The sequence below is a fragment of the Melopsittacus undulatus genome, chromosome 5 (assembly GCF_012275295.1).
Source record: "Melopsittacus undulatus isolate bMelUnd1 chromosome 5, bMelUnd1.mat.Z, whole genome shotgun sequence".
Lineage (NCBI taxonomy): Eukaryota > Metazoa > Chordata > Aves > Psittaciformes > Psittaculidae > Melopsittacus > Melopsittacus undulatus.
Window position 1 is genome coordinate 34,938,495 of NC_047531.1, and position 24,503 is coordinate 34,962,997.

The following is a 24,503-nucleotide window of genomic DNA, read 5'->3' on the forward strand; positions in this document are numbered from 1 at the left end:
CCATGCAGACAGTGTTACACCTCTCAGCTCACCAAAGTCGATGCCCTGGCATTGGATCTACCTCTCAACCCTTGTCATTCACCCCTCCTCACCCAGCTCTCTTGCTTCCTGATGTGACTCTCATGGGTTTGCGCCTGAGCCAACAGGCACTGACAACCAGAGCTGGCTCTGGAATATGGTTTCTCCACCAGGAGGATAAGCAGACCATGGCAGAGAACAGGCTGCTGCCTATGCCCACAAAGAGCATTTTTCTTCTGGCACAATGTCACCTATGGTTGGCTCTGGGTATTAGGGTATGATAGTGCAGTGGAATCCAGGCATCACCATAAACTGATGAGTTGGTGTGCACCAAGCAAACTCAGCCAGCTGGGTCACAAGCCAGCCAAAATGCTTCTGCTCCCAATGTGGACATGCTCGTATCAGAGCTGCAGCAGCCATTCTGGTGCTGCCAGCATGCTTTCCAGCCCAGTAATCCACCATGGAGCACAAGCTGGGTGCAGTCCAGCTATTCTACACACACTTGGGAGTAAAATGCCCATCTTATCTGCCTTCACATACACACACCGCTCTGCTGAGCAACAGAGAGTAATTTGTGTTCTCATGAGCAAACAATTGTTGTAGAAGATTTCAATTACAATCACCAGAGTGATGCTGGCATGCGGATTTGCATAAATCTATTTAACCTCATAAAGCACTTGATTTAAAGCCCAGGGAAATCAATATAAGGTCTTGCATCTATATCATTTGCTTTGGGAGCAGCCCCTTAAGAGATCTCAGTGGCTTTGCCCTTAGTACTAAGAAAGCTGTTCTCCTTCAAACGCATTCATAGTGTCTGGTCCTGGTTTGGTATCTGCTCCAAAGAGATCTAAGACATTTAGTACTGGAAAAAGGCTTCATGAAGGAACTTTTTCTCACTTACAGAATGAGAGCCCCATTCCCCGTTGTCTGTTAGCTTCACCCACTTGTCTGCTGTGGACTCCATCTCTTTGCACTGGTCATTTTGTATCTGTTAATAAAAACACAAGGTCAATGACCACAATCAGGTGCGTATCCCTATCAGCGTAATGACTGCTGGCTGGGAATGATAAGATTTAGCTTTGTTCCTCTTGTCTACTTATATAGGACAGAGCTGCCTCACTTATGGCAATAAAAAAAAACACCCCAACTTTCAAAACCTGATAGCAGCTTAACAATGCCTCCAGTGACCACCTCTGATGTAGATAGAAAGAAGAGCAGGAGGATAGGATCTCAGCCTTATCTTCTTGATATTTGGTCAGACTTGGATGCTGAGTACCTTGTTTTGGATGCCTTCTTCTCCTGAGCCCACCAAGACCCACTTCTCCAAAATCTGGATGCCATGGGCTTTTAAGTTATAGGGAGGTAGGAGTGGATGGGCCAAAACTGGAAGATAAACTGCTTTCTCTGCAGCCAATATCTGCTATGTCTTTGGCTCCCTACCACCCGACCTAACTAGGGATGAGAGTGACCTTATCAAGGGGGAGTCAGTATGCCATGGGGAGTCTGCCCTGGCAGAAATGTGAGGCTGACTGACCCTTGCCCAGGTCCAGCACAGCTCAGTAGGATTTGGTGGTCCACTTCTTTCATCTCAAAACTGTCATCTCTGAATAAGCAGTATCAAATCCCTTTGAGGACAGTTTCAATTACTCAGCTTTATTCCAACCAGGGAGAAAGGCCAGTTCAACACTTTCAGAAGACCTGGGGTCAAGCATCCTCCTCAAAGTTGTTCCACGTCAAGTCTGAAACAAGTCACATAACCCCACATCCTCCAAAGCACCTGTGCACTTAATTCCCACCTATATCAGCAGCACTGTGGAAAAGAGCTGAGAAGAAGCACCTAAGTATAAGGTAGATCCCTAATTATCTTGCACAGTCTGAGCTCCAGCATCTTTGTGCTGCAGTTCCCATCTGCAGAAACAAGATAAGAATATATAATCTCTTCTTATAAGGTGTAAAGGGCTTCAGTATGTAAAAAGAGCCTGGGAAGGGCAGGCTGCAGAAGCAGTATCTAACAAGAAGCATCCACACTTGCTTTCTAGTTTGAGGACATCTCCTCTCTAACCTCACATCAGCAGTGCAGCCACTTGCGCCTCAAAAGCCCAAAGATTTTGTCATTTCCCAGCAAGCCGCTGCCATGGAAATGCCACTATCCAGAGCTAGAGTCACTGTCAAATATATTTAAGTGCAAAGATATGCTGGAGAAAAAAAAAAAAAAGAAAAGGACTTTTAGAAGAGTGTTAAATATGCTTTATTTAACCATAAAATAAACCTCAGTATTTTCAGGAAACTCCCTGAAATACTGAGGCTGACTAGGAATTATTTACAGGGGCATTTCTATAAGGACTGCACTACTCACTGCTTCTTGAACAAGGAATGATAAATTTAAGGAGGTGGATGAGTGGGATATGGATAAAAATAATAATCAAAAAGCCAAATTCAAAGCCAGTGCTCAGAGAAACAATATTTGCTCACTGCAGAAGCAGATCAGTCAGCCAAGCAACTGGAGCTAGGATTCAGAATCCCGGTACATTCATCTAACAGCAGAAAATACTTTTGCTGCTTTCTCCCCATGAAGAAGACAGGGTAGGCTAACCTGAAATGGCTAAATAATATTGTCTGCACTGCCTTTATCATAGTGCAACAGCAGACTATTGCACTGATGTAGCAATAAGAGGGTGCCTCCAGTAGGTTATTTTTATCTTCCTTTCCCGTCTCTACTAAGGATAAGGATAATTTGCACTATCACCAGGCTTCAAGAAATATTAACCAACACCAGCTAAGGCTTCTGACTCCTGTGAGGTACCATAAGCTATGCTTTCCAGATGAAAACCAGAGCTCACCAGACAGGTACAGAGGCAGCAACAGAGCAGACTGAAAATTCGCAGTCATCTCCTGCTCTTAGTTGAATCCCTGTTAGGTTTTTTTCTGTCCCAAATAGTAGATATGGGACATGCCATAGGAACAACATGCCAAGGAAAGCAATGCAGGTGTTGGCAGAACCTTCCAAAGCATCTCCTAATATGGTGCATCTATGCACAATGCAGCACCTGGTGGTGGGAACACTCCAGCTCCCTGGATCCCAACCAGACCACCCACCTGGGCAGAGCAGGGTTGCCTTTCCCATTCCAGTCACTGCTGCTCAGATTGGTTTAGTAACTTTGGGTAGAGAATGGTGTAGGCCCAGACAGGCTGTTCCCTTTTCAGAGGTAATGAAGCCCAGCCCCTCCCCATTTCACAGCAGAGACACATCCTTAGAGCCTAATTCCTACTGAAAATCCTCAGAGTTTTTACTCCTAAATCTCTTTGGAGAACTGTTGTTTCCAACTGTTGTTTGTTTTTAAGGATCACACTTTTGTCTCTTCTGCTTTTCTTTTCATCTTAATTGCTGTGACCCAAATTGACCTAAAACTAAAGCTAAAGGTCTCCACATACTCATGCCTTGGAGCACCTCAGATTCTGGATGTCTACCTTGGAAGAAGTCTTTTTGAATGTCAAGGCCCTTCAAAGGCATCTCAAGTCAAACACTCTCAAGCTGATGCTTCTGCCACCAACAGCTGCCTCTTAAAAGGCTGGACTAGCAGGGACAGTCATGACCCCTAATGGAAAAATCCCAGTGCATGGTAGATAGGTTGGATTCACCATGTAAAAGGTCTTACAAAAAACTCAAAGAAGATGTTGTTGTCAATGTACTGGTATTCGAAGAAGACAGAACCCGATTTCTTCAGGTGCACAGCGTAGATGAGAGAAACTGTACAATCATCCCTGTTCGACTCTATGTAGTTCCCTCGAGGTGTCCATGAAGAGCTGATGAACATAAACAAAATGAGCCTCAGCTGAGATCACAGATGCTTAGGAGACTTTTCTTATATTTAATATACTTATATATATATATATTTTATATATTTTATATATACTTTATATACTTTATTCTATTACTTAATAAAGAAGCCAATAGCTTTTATAACTTTATTACCGGAGTGCCATTTGTTTTTCTTATAAATATAATACTTTTCATAAAAAAACCCATGGAAAATATAGTACTAGAAATGTAGGACCCAACCAACATATGAAAGGTTTATTATCCACAGGTTCAATATACTTTCAATTATACTCAGAAACAGCCTTCAGTAGCCACCATGTGTCTCTAAATAGGCTGTGAAATTGCCTTTTAGCCACATTTACTATACTATGACCCTGATGCTCTCCAGCTACAAACGAGAGCTGCTCCAGGCTGGTCTTAGACTCAGTAGCTGCTGATGAGCCCAAGGAGATCATGATGACAGTAAAGAGATGGCTACAGATTTCACTTCCTAGCCACTCTTGTTTGCCATCCATAGAGCTTGTTACCCTCCGGAGACCTTAGATAAGTCGTTAAGTTGGTTTTGTGCTGCTGAGCTGTCTCAGGTTTACCCACAGCTGCCTCACCCAGATGCTAACAGCACTTCTTACTTGTTGCAGCTGTCAGCCTTATTCTCTGCTGAGCCAACCGCCGTGTCCATGAATGTCGCCACATTGGAAAATCCTGTTGGGAGCTCATCCCACTCGTCAAACTTGATCCCACTGCCCAGCGAGTAGGTCCCCTCTGCACATTTGCTGCACGCCTGGTTCTTCATCTCCAGGTACTCGCCAGAGGCACAGGAGAAAGCTGGGGATACAATCGTTGGCAAGATAAGAATGGAGAAATTAATCCCTATTAATTTCCATTAATCTTTTGCTGCTCAATTAATTAAGAGTGAACTGACACTTAAGGGAACCAAATAGGAATGCCTCAGTCCCAGGAACACAATAACACTGGCTGCAAAAGTGAGATGCTCACCAGTGCATGATCCCAAATCCCAAATGATGGCTCCTGATTTTCAGCTTGTCTCTGCTGGCAAAACAAGATTTTAGTCCTCTTTAAGACTGAACGTCCCTGATAGAAAGCTAATGAGAGCTTTCTGCAGCACACAGTATTTCCTATATTGCTTTTTAACTTAACTTTGGTGATGTAGCCAAAGCAGGATTCAGAGCAATGCACACAACTCACATCCCAAGAAACGGTGGGAATTTTTACTGTTCCACACATGCCACATCATGTGGTAACAGGTATTTCATACACTCCCTTTGGGAGATGCAAAGTCACTGCTCTGAGAAGCTGTAGGAGAGACTGCTAGCCAAAGTGATAAAACTGGCCCAAAAGAACTGACACCCCCTGAAGTCCCAGCATACAGGTTCCATAGATGTGCTGATGTTTACCTACCTGCAGAAAGTAGTTGATTGTAAGGACTTTATAATAAAGTCATGGCTTCTTAACACAAATTTCCATCTGAATCTAGCTGCAGCTCAGACTCCCATTTCTGTGCCAGCTCCCACAGCATTTCTTTGTGTAACTGTCCCTGATGGACAGCACTGGAATGCAGGTAAAGGTCCATTTTGCTGGAAAGATCTGCCAAAGGGGCATTTTCCTCTCTCGGTCATATCACCATATTCTGAATTTGAACCAGTGGACTTCAAGCCAACAAATCCGTTTTCTAATCTCTTGGCTCACTGGTGAGGGACCAAGAAGGAAAGCGGGCAGGAGCCTAGTGGGAATGGGTGCTGGGGTTGGGAACGCACACAGAAACCCTACTGCAATGGATTTCTGTAAAGACTGACAGGCAAAAAATTCACCCTCAGTGGGGGCAAATGGTGCTTTGTAGGCAGTGGCACATGATGCGCAGCGCAGCTAACATCCTATTGGAGTCCCTCTGTGACTCAACTCAAGCCATAGGTTGTATTGGCAGCTGGGGTAGGAGATAAAGCTTCCTTCAGAGACCTGTAGAGAAACAGAAGCACTTCCCTATGGGTCTGAAATGAGACCACATGTCGTACAACTTCTTACCTAAATGCATAAAGGTGTCCTGACTCATTGCTGCAGCATTATTTTACATATATTATATATATAAATATATACTATCCTGCTTTCTTTTTCTCTTTTGAAGGGCACAGAGAGAAGCCATGAGGAAGGGAAGTAAAAAAGCAAGCTCTCCATAACATATTTGGATTCTTTAACAGTTTTGACATTTTTTTTAAGAAAGTTAAATAGCAAGAAATGGGAGAGTGCTGCCTAACCACATGTTCCAGATTAGTGAATTTCAAATAAAGACTCAGTAACTGCGAGCGGTTTGCTGCCATAATGAAGATGCAGAAGGCAGCAGAGCCTCCTCCTCAAATCCAGTGAGCTTGAGCAGAGATTATTGCTTTGACTGAACTGATACCTTTTAACTCCTTGCAGCCTGATCATTTTAGAGAATAAAAAGAGTTGAAGAGATCAAGCAAGATACCATGCAGGACATGGCCATCCATCGCTCATCTTCCAGGTCATAGATGAGTCTTTTTCTTATTTAGATGGGAAATTACCTCCTTTCCCTTTCTTAAGAACTGTATTTCAAAGGCAGCAGCATTTCCCATCAAAACACATACATCTGCAAGCAAACTAGCCCTGAGCATGCCAGCTGCTTGCCAAGTTCAATTTGGGGCTAAACATGCCTAATGGCAACACGAACCACTTTCAACACTGGAACAGATGCATCGTCTTGTCTCATTCCATGTGGTCAGCAGTGGCTGGAAGGTGTGTGATGAGCACAGAGATGGTCTCCTCTTCTACTGCCATGCAGCTTGCTCTTCCAGCAACAGGGCTGACCAAAGACCAGGACAAACACCCTTTAATCTAAACAGCATTAATTCAGGAGTCTATCCTAGCCAGAGATGGGAGGGTTGTGTTTGTGCCCAGAGGGATGCTACAGAGAGATGTCTCCCGCAATGGGCCAGGGGCACTTGCAGGGTACAGGGCACAGGCAGATGATCCGTCCCAGGGCACTGGAGCTGCAACTTGATAATGGATGCTCCATCTCATTAAGCCATAGCTGAGCACAGATCCAAAGTGATTATCTGTCCACAGAAACGGTTGAGATTACAGCAGCACCACTGTGCTTGTGAGGGTGGCACCCAAGATGCTCTCAAAGGAAGGGCAGCATCACCACTCGTAGGAGGTTAAAGTGAAATGTGAAGTTTCAGGAATCTAAATCATGTATTTTACGTGTGTGCTCTGATTTGTCTTCCAATAAACTCTCCCTCTTGCTTCAGACTCCAGAGGAACAATTAGACTCCTGGCTTAGAGGTAGCCTTTGTGAAGACCATCTGACCCCAGCCACAGAACCCATTTGTCTAAGCATTTGATCCTTAATTTTTAGAGAAAACATCTCTATTGAGACACTTACCCAGAGGACTAAAGCTGCTATATCACATAGGCAATCCTGAAAATCTTTTCCAGAATCAACACTATTTATCCCATTTGGACATTACTATTCCCAGTCCCACCCTGACTTCAAACTTTCCTATTACACTTTCCAAATACCAGTTTGGGTACTACACACCAGTTTACACACAGCAAGGCACATTGTGAAGACTGAATTTGATCTTCTTTCTGTGAGACACATTAAAAGGTTTCATGACTTGCCCCACCACGGGCATTTTTAAAACTGGGAGAACACTTTCAGAGGCAGTTAGGAATGGCACAACATACGGCAGGGCTGGATACACCAATGCCTTCAGTAGCTCCAGTGAAGCCAATGCAATCATTGGTGATTTAAAGCTGTAGCTTTCTTAAAGTAAGTAGAGAATTAAAATAAAACATGGTATGGTTTGTACAGACAATCAGTCTACTCACAAAAGATGCTGTAAATACTGTTAGATACTGCCAAAGGCAGCCACACACATGCATATATGCATGCAAAAGAGAAGGATTCACTTCATAAAAAATTAACAACAGCTACAATAATACCCATGAAAACTATTGTGTAAGCCTTGTCAAACAGACCTCATTTCATTCTTTAAAAGGATTACAAGTCGTTTGATAAAGGTTACTGAGTGGATGTAATAGATTTAGGGTTTCTAATACTGTTAACTTCATATTAGAAGTATTGTCATTCTGATGAAGAAGGTAGTACTACACAATATCAATGAGGCACATTTTAAATGGATTAACAACTGCCTGAGTAACAAATCTCAGACCACGCTGTTGATGGGAAACCATGCCTGAGCAGGCAGGAAGGGGGAAGTTCTGCCTATCCCGGGACTGAGTTTGGTGGCTGCCCACATTTCTATCAACAACCTGCAAGCAAATAGAAAAGGAACAGTATTAAAATTGGTGGAAAAGAGACTACTGTCAAGGCTGAACTCACTCAAAGTCAGTGTGTTTTAACAGAATCAAAGGTAAAGACAAGCCACTGAAGGCAGAGTGCTGGCCCTGCATGCAAAAGGTTGATGTATCCTGGAGAGCAGCAAGTCTGAGTGTCGCAGTGGACCCACCATTCATCAAGAGCATCTACTATCAAGATGGGCAAAAAGGCACTATTGAGATCTGTGGATATATTTAGGGGTGGAGGTAGAGATATGTAGGATGGAACATGCGTATTGCAGGCAAGAAGATTCCTCTAATACTTAATATAGTTGTGATTTAGCATTTTTAAGAGGTCAACACAAAACTAAAGGACCTTAAATGCTTTTAAAATCAGGGAGAATATCTTGCAGGGAGAGATCTTAGTTTAATGCTTTAGTTAATGCTTAGTTTAGTTTATCAAAAGAAGAGTGAGAGTCAACTTGAGTAATATGTAAGCACCTCCAGAGGGAGAAAACATGGGATCCCATTGGACTCTTTAATCAAGTTGAGAACTGCATGAGAACTACCACCTTCTGGAAGCTGAACCCAGACAAATACACATTGGAAATAATGCACACATTTTTAAGAAGAAGAATGATTGCCTGAACAATCTGTCATGGCTTGTGATGGACCCTTTTTCTCTCAAGTAATTCATGCTATAACTGGACACCATATGGAAGGAAAGCTCATGCCAAATACAAATTATCAGCCTCAGTATCAGCTTCACTGGATGCATTTTGATGGACTGCAAGCTCAAACTAGAGAATCTAATTAATCTCTCTGCTCTTAAACTCTGAGTTGAGAGCGATGGTATCTTACCTCCCTCCTGGGACACACATGAGGCACCCTAAAGCAGGAGCCCTGCTCACTGCATAACCACTTCCAGGGAGTGCTTGCAATACACTACAAATCTGATAGCACTCTACAGTCACTTTACAGACATGGAAACAGCTCTCCAGAGGGCAAAACAGACCATAAATAAGCTTGCCTCATTTGCCCTTTGACTGCAAGATTCCACAGTCATGTTCTGACTTTTACAGCTGTGGCCTTCTAGTGATCTTGGTGGACTAGGGTTAATGTTAGTTGGCACATTTCTCTTCTAGTAGCCCACCCTCACAGTCTACATTACTTAACTTTCTGATGCTGGGGGTCAGGACAGGCTTATCATGAACACAGCTGGACTAACAGCTGTGATCTTCACATGTATATGATTACTTGACACACTCTGAGGTCTAAAATCTTCCTCTGGAGTGTTTCCTCCTGTTGAATAACATAGAATCATATAGAATCTCCCAGATATTACCATGCTGTAAGAAGAATCAAAATATTTGTTATTTCACCAGAAGATGAACCAAAGCTCCCTCAATGTTCTGCATCCTTCAACACCAAGTCTATAATATATTCAACTACTTTCCTCCTTTATGCAGCCCTGGCTACTCGGTCTTTCTTACACCTTCTGTCAGCTAGCTTCCCATCCCACACCACTTGGACCCAGTACTTCTATTCACTCTTCTCAGCAGACATTCTTCTCTGGACATTTCTTACTTCTGATAACCTAAAACTATTTCAGCTCTTCTATTGCCACTGAGCATGTGCATGTTCATGTGTATCCTTCTGTGTCTCCCTGCCTCTCAATATATTATGATATAAAGAAAGACACAGGACTGGATTTTGGCATTAGAAGGTGGTAGAAATTGAGCAATTCTTCCCCAAATCAGAGAAAACACACAGCAAAAAAAAAAAAAATCTCAAACACTGGCTTTCCATCTTTTCCCACTTCATTCCTATGTTGTTTGTTAAAAATGCCACTGCTTGGCATTCAGGTGAGATACTGCCACCTCCTGCAGGAAGACTCTGGGCTGAATTATCTCAGCTTCCCATGGGCAAAGGTGAAAACTATAGCTGAGAAAGGAATTATGAGGTTGGCAGCATCACACAGTTGTCCCTCTGAACAGCTGCTGGGTTTGACAGAAACATGCCATAAACCTGGAGGGGAAGATGTGGCCAAGGACAAATACATAGAGGCATCTGTTCAGAGGTACCCTGAGACATTGGGGTCCCCCAACATGGAACCAAGGACCAACCAAAATGAGGGAAGAGGAGAAGAAAAGAAAGCCAAAGGACGAGAGGAAATCACTGCTTCATTATTAATGTTCCCTATAATCTCAGCCAGCTTCAGAATGTCTTCTGTGAATAATTTATACAAGGCTTCTCCAATAGACTGTGAATAATTGATGTTCGTTTTCTTCAGTCATTATATCCCAATGTGTTACCAGGAATCTGACTGAATCTTAATTTAAGAAAAAAGTCTATCAAGGCTGTTTAGGCTTAAAATGTAATCACACTGAAAGCTGCTGCGAATCATGGAAGAGACCCCTTCCTTTTTATAAAGGTAAATAATTTTCCTTTTATCCAAGAAATTACAAGATAGAGCAACACTTTTTCCATTGCACCTCTCTGACAGGACAGGACCATTTTCATCAGCTGGCCCAGCACATAGGATAGTTTTATGATCATTTTTACTTCACCATTTGGACACTGAGAGATGTGGAATGGGAATACTTGATACATTCATGAAAGTGTGGTGCAGAGGGGAGGAAGGCAGTCATCACCAAGCAGTTAGAAAGCACATTTGCTGCCAGGGTTACAACAACCATCCTCATGACTCAGCACTGTGAACATACCTCAAGGTATGAGTGAGTAGCTCTCAAGGCCTCACTGACTCTATCAGGTTTATTTTGATAACTAATCAGTCAAAGAGGTTGGTGCAAACGGCTTCTCACGCCATTTGAGATGTCCTCTGCATGCACAGCACGCACACACACAGTGCTTCCCTCTCATCTCTCTACCAAGCCATAGCAAATCTCAAGGTCTTACCACCTGCTTTCTTGTTGAAAGAGAAATCAGTGACTCAGAGGAAGTTGTGTTTAACTTATTTAATTACATCGTGTACACCAGTAGGGTGAAAAAATCATCAAAAGGCACAGAGGCCGACCTCTCTCGGAAGTCTCATTACACACATCAATATGCAGTTTCTGGTAACTCTTCTCCAGGAATTAAACTCTGTGGGTTCAGTGAAAACTCTTCTGCTTTTTTAACTATTTACCTAAAAGAATCTGTGCTTCAAAAAGCCAACAGTGTGGCTTTTTCTGCAAAGACAGAAAAAAATTATTAGTGAAACTGGGGTTTCTCTCAAAGTAACAATACATAGCAGGAAAACCTCCAGATAGAAAAGCCATAGCATCATATACCCTCAATCCAGGCAACAAACTTAATGCCATCAATAGGACTCACCTCCCTGAGTTAGGAACATGCATTAGCAGGGATGCTCTAAGAGGGACAGGAATTAACATCTGCTTGAGTGGTTTGCTAAATCACAGCCTTTTAGTAGCAAGTCTCAAACTGTGCCATGCATACCACTGCTGGCTACACGTCTTTGTTACATGACAGCCTTGCATTAATTCCGCAGCTTCACAGTGTTCCTCAGAGCAGTCCTCTCCCCAGTGCACTCATGCAGGAAAACCTTTCCTTTTCCATTCAGAAAAGACATAAAATCTTGCCTAGAGATATAAAAGAGACTCAGGTAAAACTGAGTTGCCCAGTCCTGTGAGCCATACATGCAAAAGTGACCATATAAAGATCATTACTTTGAAATCTACTTCTTGCACATCTTGCTGTTCATGTCAGAGGTGACTCCTGAGACAGTTATGTTATGTTTTCCTCTGTCAGACATCATTAATTGCTAGGTAATACATGACAGGCCAAGGGCCAAATCTACAGTGTATTCTTAGATTCCCTGGATTTCATGCCCACTAATGTCCTGATTTCAGCTGGGACAGTTATTTTTCTTCCTGGTAGCTGGTGCAGTACTGTGTTTTGGCTTTGACAATAATGCTGGTAACTTGACAACTAAGAATTCACATTTTGGTACTTAGGTTTGAGAGAACAAGCTTCCACATGTGACTCTTCTATGTCAATGGGCAGTTTCATGGGAACCATACAACCACACAAAAAAAGGGAGAGAATGGAAAGTGCTAATCAGAATTAAGGAGCAGATCAGTATGCACCATTCAAGTGAGCAGTTGTCAAGGATGGAGGAATGAAAGAGGAGATCTTCTGAATACATTTTTTGAACATTGCCTCAAAATAGTACTTTCCTACAGCACATCTGTCACCCTATGTAAGTATATCTGTGTGCATATGCCAGATCTATATGACATGGTTAAACACCAGCAGCCATTAATAGCTTGGCCTCATTGTTTCTTTCAAGCTGAACACCCAAAGAAGCAACATCTAAATGTCACCTAAAATGAAAAAAAAAGACATTAGTGCATCAATGTTGATGAAGACAAGATCCAGTGCTTTCAAGCCATGAGAACAAATGAGAACGGATAAATGCCTAGTCCTCAGAACTACACTGATGTCCCAAACATTTAAAAGCCCATTAATGAGACCAGGACATAATCCTCAGAGAATGTCAAATGAAAAGGTAAAAAACCCCTTCTCTAATGATTTATCAGGATTCACATGTTTGCTTCAAGAGGCTGTAAGTCTGGATTTATTTAAGCCCTATGAAAAGTAGTTCTGACATGCATCCATGACATTCATGAAGACAATGACACTGTGGTGATGATAAAATGTTTAGAGTATATAATAAACTATTTTGAGATAACATAAATAAATGTAACTGTGTAGTAAATAGCACCATTCTCATGAGAGTATTTGTATGTACATTCACATCCACATGTGCAGTAATGTAAACATGAAACAACTACTAACATTTATCCCTGTATTTTCAAGTCTTCATCAACCAAATTTCTATATTCTAAGTAAAACTCCAGCAGAACCAATTCTTTAGCACAAAGACTACACAGAATTTACCTAAATACAAATCTAGTCGACAATGAGCAGATGCATCTTTATGTCAGAAGGCTGTAACACCAGTGCATGGGTTTTCCCAGACATATAACATTCATTTTATATTACCCATCTGCACACATATATATGTGCATACACCATATGTTACAAAATTTGCAGATATCCACTGAGTTCAAGGGAGTTAGGGGCAGACCCACTTTGTACCCACTTGGGATACTCAATCTTATCACAGACCAAGAGAACATCAAATGCAAAACCTTCAATATTCCTGTTATGAAAGCAGAACGTGAAAACTCCTGCAGATCACTTAAATTCCCTTTAAGTGTTATGAAACCTACAAGCCTTAAAAAGGTCATTTGCCCTAATTATGCCTATAGTGCACTGCAATTAGCAGGAAGATCTATATCTCCTCCTGTGATACCCTAGGAGCAGATTACAGGGGTCAGAATAAACTCAACAAACACAGCCCTGTAGCAACAACTTAGGACAAATTTTGCTCTCAGGCCCCAGCAAAGTCCATTGTAATTAAGGACAGTCTATTTTCTGAAGTCAGTGGAGCTTTTCACACTCTTAACACTTGGCACACGCTCACACACCTCACCTCAAAACTGAAGCACATTTCTGGCTTCAAAGAAGTTGCTCTCACCTTAATGGCACCAGGTAAAGGTGGGGTTTGCTAAACAGAGCCTTTAATAACTCCACGGCACTGTACTTGATCAAGTTCTTCCATATTATCAGTACTTTTTGTGTCTCCTTTCTAAAGAAATCTTTCCGGTTATAACACATTTGAATGCTGACTATAAGAATGACCCTACCAGCAATTCTTCCCATTGAATATGGCAAATTCAACTCCTTTTTAAATTGCTCTATTTTTCTCACTCTAGTTCATTATGCATATAGCACCACTAAAATGAACAGATATTTATGAGATAAGATACAACTTATTCTCATGGCAGAAAATAACTCATATTCTGTGGAGTAAGAAATTTAATATTAAGAAAGAATTTTAGGTCAAAATGTGAACCTTTAAGCCTTTTCTTGGTCATTAACTGTGCTGAGAGGAGCATATCAGCATACCAGGGCACAGCAAGGGCACACTCTGAACTGACTATTTGGGTTGTATGTGGGAGAAGGAAAGTGAAAAGAGAGGAAGGGAAGGAGACATGGAAGGAAGGAAGGAAGGCTCCAAATTCAGACTTTAATTTGTGCGTAAAACAGGCAGCATATGGACAGGCTGGCAGAACAGCCTGGCTGTGGCCACCAAAACAGATTGCAGTGTAGTGTCAGCGGGAGCATGATGCCAAGTCCTGCTCCCACTGCCAGGCCCCAAGAGGTCCCCATTAGACACTGTGTACAGCCCCACACTAAGGGTTTCCAGGGATACCAGCCCTAAGGGGTGCAGGTATAAGGTGCATAAGGGCTCAACCCTGAGAGAAAACTGCTCCCATTGACTGCCATAAATATTTTCCATGTAAAAAAGCCAAGCAGCTGCCCTGATGGCAGTGATCCTTATCAGCTAAATTCCCTTCCTGTTATCAGACTCATGAGGAGATCAGAGTGAGATCCGTGGTAATTAAAAATGAACGAGACCAAATTAGTTAAGCACATTCCTGTCAAGAAGTAACGGAGTGATTCAGAGGTCTGGATTTCACTGAGAGAGGCTGTCTGTCACACCCCAGCAAATGCTCCTTGCCTTCATATATGTACCCAAAACAGTACCTAAAAGATGCCTGGAGGGGTCATCTTATATGGGAAGCAGAGGAGAGCCACATGGAATAGCTGTAGGTGTAATAAATATTTTGTTTTTCCTAGCCAAAGTCTTTGCTGCACTTTTAATGAGTCCCTTTGCATGATCCCTTGCAACCATGATGTGGGGGCATCAAGACTATGACTCATCGCTGAACAAACACAAGCCTGAGAGGGGTAGCTGAGCAGTCTGTCATGGCAGTGTCATGGCCAATGGGACAAGCACTGAGATACCACACCACAGTGAATGGCAAAATGCAGGCTGACACATTATACAGGCTCTGAAAGTGGCAATGGATGCAGCACCACAAGGTAAGGAGACCTGAAAGAAAGAGGGGAGTGAATACAGAAAGAGTTATGTTGTCCTAGTGCATTGCAAGTGAGCTACTGGGCTGCACCTTCTCTCCCATATCCGGGGCCACTGCATAGCAAGACCTCCTACAGTAGCATGAGTATCTTTCATGTGAGGTTCCTTCTTTCTTCCCATCTCCCACTTGGATGGGAGAGATGTGGAGGGGAGGGTAGCAGGAGGGAAAGATCATCACGCTGCTCTATGCTCACAAGATAAAGGCAAAAAAACCCCTTATTCTAATAACCAGGACATAAACTAGTCACGATATGACAGCCCTTTTTATTCTGAATCTTGTGACTATTTCTTAGAGGACCTTGTCTTCACTGGCAAACATTGCAGGGTAAGTTTTTGAAGACTCAGAAAAAGGGCTGAATCCTGTTTCGGAGACTACATCCATGTTGGGAATGCTGGCAGTTACTCTCAGCAGGTCACAGTGAGCTGTGCTTTGCCATGTGCACTTCAAAATGCATCAGAGCACTGAAGTACCCAACCTAATTTAAATGGGTTTGTTCAAATGAAGAGCAGTAAAACCACATCCTGAAAATGAGTACATCTCAAGACACCAACCAAGCTCCAGACCCACACTTGGATTGCTCCAGTTTCGTGAGGCACCTGAACTAATATGTTTTTAGCAATCTCAAGTGTCTCTCCATTCCACTGGAGGCCACAGTCTAGACGTATTTAGAGAGATGACTGGAGACATTGAGCATATTGTTATACCATCTTTTGGATTCCTAGTTCAGGCACAGTTTAAGGAGAACGACTGCTGAGCATTTGGAAGCAGGAGATGTTGGCACAGTATTCTCAGGATCCAAAATTAATGACAGCCTGGAAGTCGCTTCTGTTTTCAAGAAGCAGAAGAGATCAATAGCAGATACTCTCAAGTGGCAGGCTCTTCTGAATAGACGGAAACAACTACAAATGGTACATCATGAAGTCATTGGCAGTGGCTGATGCGTTCCTACAAACAAACATTTTCTCACCTAGATTCCCCCAAACCAGTTGTGTCCTAACTGACACCAAGGAGCACTGAAGGAGACAAAAAAAGCCTAAGGGGTCATATTGCTATACAACTGGAACCTTTTTTTAAGAGCAGAGACATACTTGGCTCCAATACATATCAGGACCAGTAGATATCAACCAAAACTTCTGGAAATAGCTGCATTTTTTTTTTACTGAGAGTAACTGTACTGTGATCCCTGGTTCCACAGGCTGAAAAACTAAACGAGATACCTAGAGGAGTCCAGGACTCTATCAAATGTCAAGATGAACCCCAATGTCAGTGTTCTCTGGTATAGGGTACAATCTACAAGATGTAGGAGAATCTGACCAAATTTGTAGAATGCCCAGAAGGACATATCTCAAAGGATATGGCATAGTTATGGTATTTCTTGGCCTTGGGGTAAAATAACATTAGACCTATGAGAAAAAGAAGATGTCTCCAGGAGCAATTAATTACTTAGTGAGATGTGCATGCAACCCCTGGCCAAGTCTATGGCACGTATCTCCTTGTGTACACAATCCACCAAGAACATGAGTTGCAGCAGCCCCAGATACAGAACTTTTCATTTTTCTCAGGCTAGAGCAATCTGTGCTTTTACTATAAGACATCGTTGGTCCAGGAGCTGTGCTGTCAGATGAGATAGAAGCCACCAGCTCAGAGAATATGACAAGCCAGTGAAGAGGTGTCTATCTGTCAGCATTTTCAATACAACTCATCATGACCAACAGATCCCCATGTGCTAACTCTAAAGAGCTGGAGGACACACAGTTTACAAAAGCTGCCTCTCCCACTAAATCCCACCTATTTGAAGAATGCACTGCCAAATGGGAAGGGTGTTCCCTACACATTCCTCCAGTGACTGACTGCTGTTCACATATTCATGTTTTCAGCCTGAGAGATCGCCTGTTCTTAGATCAAAAGGTGAAAGACAGAGATGAGAAACCCAAAATTACTTTTGTCATCAGAATATAGCCAGACAACTCCTTAAACTGGATAATCTACCACAAACACAAAAAAGACAAAACTACATTAACACCGCTGCACTCCCTAGAGCCCAGACAGATGAGATCTGAAGGGTTCAGTAAAAATAAGTCACATATCTAATTGCTTCTCAAACCAGTTGAATTGCCATGGGACTTAACAGCAGTACTACAAGGAGGAGAGAAATCTAGTGAGATGAGTTTTCCAGTGTAGTTAACAGAATCCTGTACTTTAGCGTAAAACACTATAGCCAACTTACTGGACAAAGTTTTCCCCTCGTCTAGCAAAGGGACAGATATGGAAAAGCCAGAGATTCATCTACTCTTGAATTTTCACTTAAACTGATTTAAGAGCAGAAAGACACATAAATAAGAGGAAATGAAGAAGGAAGTGCACCATTTGCTGAAATCTGCAGCAGCAAGTCAAGAATATAATGGCGCTGGACCTTCAACCATTTATCACAAGATTTGAGAACAAATAGTATACCAGAAAACAATGAGTTATGCCTATGTACTCCAGAGCACACCAAAAGCAGTTAGTTGTGCAGCAGGAGGGATAACACTATCTGCTCTTTTATTGTGCAGACAGCAAAAAGTAGCAGGTTTGAAGATTTGGGATTCAACAGCAGGAAAAACTGTAATGGGAGGGGAATGAAAGGAACAAAATAGATGAGCAAACAACTGGAGAGCTTGTGGGCTCTTCATCACAGAAGGTCCCTGAAAACAGTCCAACCACACATCAGCCATGAATGACAATGTAATTGCTACTATAGCTATTTGGGCTAGGAGATAAATTATGGGATCACCTGAGGTGCTCCCCAGCTCTGTATTGCTGTAATTGAAAAACACATCCTAAGGATATACAGAGATTCCACATTTAAAACCTCAGAAACTAAACCTGAACACCAGGAATGACATGGCAACTTCTCAAATGATGCTTGCAGGCAGTTAGGAATCCTCAAATGGTCAGCACTGCTATGGAAAACATTTATGATGTGCCTCACACTGGGACATATGTCATAAGGAAAGCAACAATAAACCTTTATGAGAGGAGAGTCAGAAGCGAGTAAGCTTCATCTCTCCTACAGCAGAACTGGAAGGATGTTGCCATGGTTCATACTGTTTGTCAGACAGAATAATTTATACCCCCTGATACGAATTACTGAAAAAGTAAAGCACTGCTAGGATCTTTTGTGGAGAGAATTGCTGGAGCAAGGAATTGTAGTGGGAAAGAGCCTGGGCAGCTACAAAACTGTGAGGAAACAGTTCAAACATGTTTGCACAGCAGCAGTTTGCGTATGTCCCCAGATGCAAAGAAGTGTTTTAACATTAAAAAGAACCCCACACCCCAAGTTGTTAAAAATAAACACATAAATAAATAAAATGCAAAAGCTTCACTGTGGAAATGGCTTAGGCAAATAAGACATTTACACATTACTTATGCATTCAGCTTAATACTTAGCTAAATAATGCAGGTAATGGGAATGTGGGCACTATGCACGTATAATTTGGCCACTTCTTGGTCACCAGTTTGCCAATACAGCTACAAATGGAGACCTGCAGAACTGAAGAGTATGGCAGCCCAATACAAGCAACCACATCTCTTCAAGTGTGTTGTAATAGACATGCCCTGTATGTGATTTAGCATACAATGGTACCTGTAGTGGGCATTGAGCTATTAGAACTACACTGTATAGACGATCCCTGCTCCACAGCTCCAATAAGGATAGGAGGGGAAGGAGAGACTCAGGGACACTCAAGCCACCAGTGACAGAGGTAAGAAGCTATACAAGGATAAATAGCACAAACAGATAGCAATGGTGTGTAAAATGAAAAGTGCCAACGTACTGCATTCTTTCCCTTTCACAGGGTCAGGTAGTCCAGAGCACTCCATCGATGGATTCGGGACAGCTACCCTCCATCTGGAGCCACTGCTGTCGCACTCTGTGTACTCGAAGTGGTAATCTGTCTGCAAGCAATTACAAAGAGCTTCAGTTTCATCATAACATTTGCATATTAAGCTCATTAATCAAGACTGGGATTAGCCAACTCAGTTATAATTAAACCAGAGAGGAAGTGGCTGGCATGGAACATACTGTGCAACACTCTCACTGCTTTGATGATCATCATGTATCATCACAGAGCAAGCACAAAGCACATCGGCTGCTGTGCAGCACAAATGCTAAGGCAGAGGGTGGGATTTATAAAAGCACTGAGAAAAGGGACACAGATTCCACTACATTTTTTTCATAGTATCTTACAGCAGGACTGATTCCAGATTTCTGGCTTTCATGGAATCTGATCTATAGCAACCAACCAACCTTCCTCTTTGATCAACAGAGAAAGACATACACAGAGTACAAGTCATGCCATGTTAGGTTGGGTGTCTAAGGTGGAGGGGATGAACCACCTTCTTCAAGTGCCTTTCCCTCTTCATCGATTTCAGAGGAAGCTCAGACAAATTAGGGGAGATGAACCCAGGGTTAGGATACCTCTGAAAATGCTGTCCAGGGTCAGCTCTGAGGAGAACCTCAGAGAAGAATGATGGTGTCAGGGGAGATAAGCCCCACGGTCTCTGTGACTGAGATAATCCCTGAATAGTCTAAGTGAAAAGCAGGAAGAAATTTCCTATTAGGTAGGAAAGAGTTCTAAGATTTCTCTTATCAATAACATTGATTCAGATGCCACATACAACCTAGACTCACATCTAATAACATTTTTAGGTTTGTCTTTACAGCTTTGTTTCCAACTATTAAAATAAACCTCAACATCTCATTCTAGAACCAGTGTGGTATCAAGAGAGAGTTTGAGTGAATCTGGCAGAATCGGCGCATAATTTCCTTCGGAGGGAACAGACACATACTGGCAAGTTCCATGAGATGTCCCCACATAGGCAAGACAACTTCCAGTTCCCTTTGCAGTCAATAAAAGGGCAAACACTGACCACATGCCTATTTTAGACACCTGCTGCAGAGGGCACAAGGAGATAACACGTCCTAGAGACCCTTTTTTCCCTCCACTGGCTGCAGAGGAACACTAGACCCTTGGTTTGGACGGATACTTCTCCACTTACTCTGGGGAACACCATCTACAAGTCTGAATGGCCCTATATGGCTCATTAAAATCACATACAAAATCATGGGACTGAGGAAAATGGGATTAGAGCTTTAGCCACCGGCTCGAGGTTTATGCAGCTTTAGGGCAGAATGGTGTGATGGATCCATGAAGTTTGGTTGGTTCCTTTCCATTTAGGTGGCCATGAACCAAGGAAGGGGAAGGCAGTGGCCATGCCTGCAGCCCAACGCACAAGCAGAAGTGCTCCTTAGCTGGCATAAGCTCCCTCTCACTACAATGAAACCCACCCGAGGCACCTGCCTTTCTAAAGACCTGTGCCACCATGACTGCAACATCAGCCCCTAAGCTGTGCTACCCTAGGAGCAGGTACTTCGCACACAAGGATTATTTTAGGGACAACCTTTTCCTGCTCCTTCTATAACCCCTTGAAGTGCCACCCCCCCCACATGATGGAGCAGAAGAAGGGGGATCAGGTGGATAAGGGTTGGTCCATGCTGGCTATGGAACACATTAGTTAATCCTTGCAAATATTCAGCTGACTCACAAGAAGGCTTGCAATTCTCCTCATTTACTTATGGAAAAACAAACACTACTGAGTTTAATACTTCTCCTACTGATACCACAGCTCTCCAGAGATATTCAAATGTTAATAAAGTTCTACCTAAACATCATTAAAACCTGTGCTATTTTGCATTCAAGTGCAAATAATATTCTGATTTCTCTGGAATTATTATTTTCATGGTTCAATAAATATCTTTGTGGGTCAACCTATGGATTAGAAACCTAACTAACAGCACAAGGGAAATGAAAACTATTTGTCTCAAAATTAAATCAAGGCATAAAAGGATACAATCAAACCCCAAGCCACACATGAAATACAATACACTACACTCCTGTCAACTCCACAAAAATACTCTACTAAAACATGCATTTCTCCCCTTTCACCTCGTTATACAATCAGAACAGAAAAAAACAACCCTTAATCATCTTGGTATGAAATCTGCCTATAAGATAACCTGAAAATTAACCTAAAAATTCATTTTGGCCCTTGGTGAAACACAAACAGCTCCAAAAAAATCTCTGCCAGCTGCTAGTGCTACCACCTTAGAATCACAGAATCATTATAGTCATGCCTTGTCTGTCCTATCCTGCCCTATTCTATCCTATCTTATCCTGCCCTCTCCTGTCCTGCCCTTATCCTATCCTATACTATCCTGCCCTGTCATATCTTACCCTACCCTGTCCTGTCCTGCCCTATCCTACCCTATCCTACCCTGTCATATCCCATCCTACCCTGTCCTGTCCTATCCTACCCTGTCATATCCTATCCTATCCTACACTGTCCTATCCTATCCTACCCTGTCATATTCTATCCTACCCTCTCCTGCCCTGTCATATCTTATCCTGCTCGGACCTGTCCTGTCCTGTCTTATCCTGTCCTATCTTATCCTATCCTATCCTGCACTATCCTAACCTATCCTATCCAATCCTATCCTACCCTATCTTATCCTACACTATCTTATCCTATCCTATCCTGTCCTATCCTATCCCATCCTACCCTATCCAATCCTATCCTACCTTATTTTATCCTATCCTATCCTGTCCTGTCCTATCCTATCCTACCCTACCCTATCCTGTTCTGTCCTATCCTATCCTATCCTATCCTATCCTGCCCTGTCTTATCCTGCCCTATCTTATCCTATCCTATCCTATCCTACCCTCTCCTATCCTACCCTATCTTATCCTGCCCTATCCTATCCTATCCTGTTCTGTCCTATCCTATCCTACCCTGTACTGTCCTTCCCTACCCTACCCTATCCTACCCTGTCATATCCTATCCTACCCTACCCTATCCTGCCCTGTCATATCCTACCCTGCCCAGACCTGTCCTATCCTATCCTGCACTATCCTATCCTATTCCATCCTATCCTACCCTATCTTACCCTATACTATCCTATCCTGTCCTATCCTAACCTACCCTGTCTTATCCTGCCCTATCCTATCCTACCCTACCCAGTTCTGTCCTATCCTATCCGACCCTGTCCTGTTCTTCCCTATCCTACCCTGTCATATCCTATCCTATCCTACACTGTCATATCCTATCCTACCCTACACTGTCCTATCCTATCCTGCCCTGTCCTATCCTATCCTGTCCTATCCTGCCATGTCCTGTCCTATCCTGTCCTGTCCTATCCTATCCTACCCTGCCCCATCCTTTCCTATCCTATCCTGCCCTGTCTTATCCTATCCTGTCTTACCCGATCCTACCTTATCCTGTCCTATCCTACCCTACCCTGTCCTGTCTTGTCCTAGCCTGCTCTGTCTTATCCTATCCTACCTTGTCCCATCCTATCCTATCCTACCCTGTCCCATCCTTTCCTATCCTATCCTGTCCTATCCTTCTTTTCCCCTACAGTAGAGTTTTACCTATAGTTTTAACAACCACTGAGGGCCCAGCTGTATCCCTCTTTTACAACCAGAACATATCTGTGCTGCATCACAGACATGACAGCAGCTCACAACTTCAGCCAGCTTTAAATTAGCCAGCTCGGCTACTTACAGTGGGTGAATGTAACTGCAACAGAGCTCTGGTTCTGCTGAATGACCCAGCATCTCAAGCTAAGAGCCTGTCCTCAGCACTAGACACAGCTCAGGTCCAGACATACAAGCTGGAAGCCCACCTTGACTGCAGCACCAGCACCTTCAGAGCACACACGGTGTATGCAGGCACTGGACATTACCGGTTAATGCTGGCTTATGGGGTTCAGTGCTTCTAAACCATGTCAGCAATTTGAACTTCCAGATAAAGCAGGCTAACAGAAGATCCTTCTCAGCATCCTGGGACACTTACAACATCTCTGCTTCTTGCTGCAAAATGCTGTTGCATTATGTTAGGATTCTTTCTCCTCCCTGATGGAGAAAGTTCTTCACCCACCAGTTCTCTGTAATACATTTCGTGGCAAATCCATTACCAGATGTTTTCCTTTGCCACCTATTGCTCTGTGTTTGCTTTCAATGTATTTTTCCCAGCACCATCCAGATATACAGTATCTTTAAATTTGGCTATAGGCCTGTTTTAACTGTAATTCTGACTCTGTTTTATTACTTTTCTGTGCTTGGCCTTAATGTTCTAAACATGTCCCTCCCCCAGTTCAGCTGTTATTTCCTATAACATTTACTATTTTACTGCTCATAATTCTTAGGCTTTGGCAAAACTGGTTTGAATTTCAGTCCCAAAGAGTTGGTTTCCATAGGAAAGTGTCTCTAAGGAAAAAAAATCAACAACACCCCCTATAGGCATAAGCTTAAAACTGATCAATTTTCTAAATGGGAAATTGATGCTTTTCCAAGAAAAAAAATCAGAATCAACATGTAGTCATTTCAGCTTAAATTCCAAACCTAAGTTTCAAATAAAAGGTTAACAGCAACCTGAAAAATGCTGACAAAAGCCAGGCAAGTGTGTTTGTTTTACCTTGGGCTGAAGTTTGCTTTCTTGTTCTTGGAGAATTAGTGAAATCACATCTGCGCTACCAGGCAAAGCTGTTATAAGAAACTCTCTGACGTATGTACACTCTCTTTGAAGGACACAGTGTACAAAAGCATGCACATGATGTCAGAGATGATGCACTGGTCACAGCTCTGCCGAGGGAGAAACAAATGACAGAATTTGTCCAGCATCCTAAAAAGCATCCATATGGGATCAATGCTGTGGGCCTGGCACCACCACACACATCTTATGCTGAACCCCAGCAGACCTCTGCTGGCTCCTATCCCTCCATGAGCTGGCTGAGCAACAGTTCAGTGAGGTATAACCCACCCAGCATAGACCAATTCCACTGCCCCTCTTCTCATACAATCCTTGGCTTGATTTTAAGTGGCACGGAGTGCTCTTCCTTGACCAGGTCCCCAGACCCAGTGCATGCAGTGTTAGATGTCTCCAGATTTCTACATCTGAGCTCTACATCTCATGGTCCTTCACAACTGTTGGCAGACACAGGCATTTTCAGGGCACAGCTCCTCTCATCTTAAAGCAAATGCCTATTTCAGGGCATTTCGGAAACTGCGATATATCAGTTTCTTCTCCAATGACTGGAAATCTTTCACCCAGTTGACTCCCTGTAGAACTGAGCTTTCTCCATGACAAAGAGCAACACCCACTTCAATACCTTTCCTATTTTTCTGCACCAGTGTTTTCACTCCTTCCTTTCACCTGGATGGGAGATGGAAGAGCGCACAACCACTTACAACCAGTTCCCAATGCTCTGAACACTT

The 24,503-nt window shown here is 42.8% G+C and overlaps 1 protein-coding gene across 1 annotated transcript in view; it reads right to left on the reverse strand.

Annotated features, from left to right (window-relative positions):
- The window catches only part of ELAPOR2 (endosome-lysosome associated apoptosis and autophagy regulator family member 2), a 49,167-nt gene extending 30,103 nt beyond the window's left edge, over positions 1-19,064 (reverse strand). Inside the window, exons 1-4 of the mRNA XM_005143348.3 lie at positions 19,005-19,064; positions 4,468-4,663; positions 3,675-3,822; positions 920-1,006 (exon numbers count right to left, since the gene is read on the reverse strand). Coding sequence (XP_005143405.1) covers positions 920-1,006; positions 3,675-3,822; positions 4,468-4,663; positions 19,005-19,050 — 477 coding nt within the window. The 5' untranslated portion in view covers positions 19,051-19,064. The remainder of the gene's footprint in view (positions 1-919; positions 1,007-3,674; positions 3,823-4,467; positions 4,664-19,004) is intronic.
- Between the last annotated feature and the right edge of the window lie 5,439 nt (positions 19,065-24,503).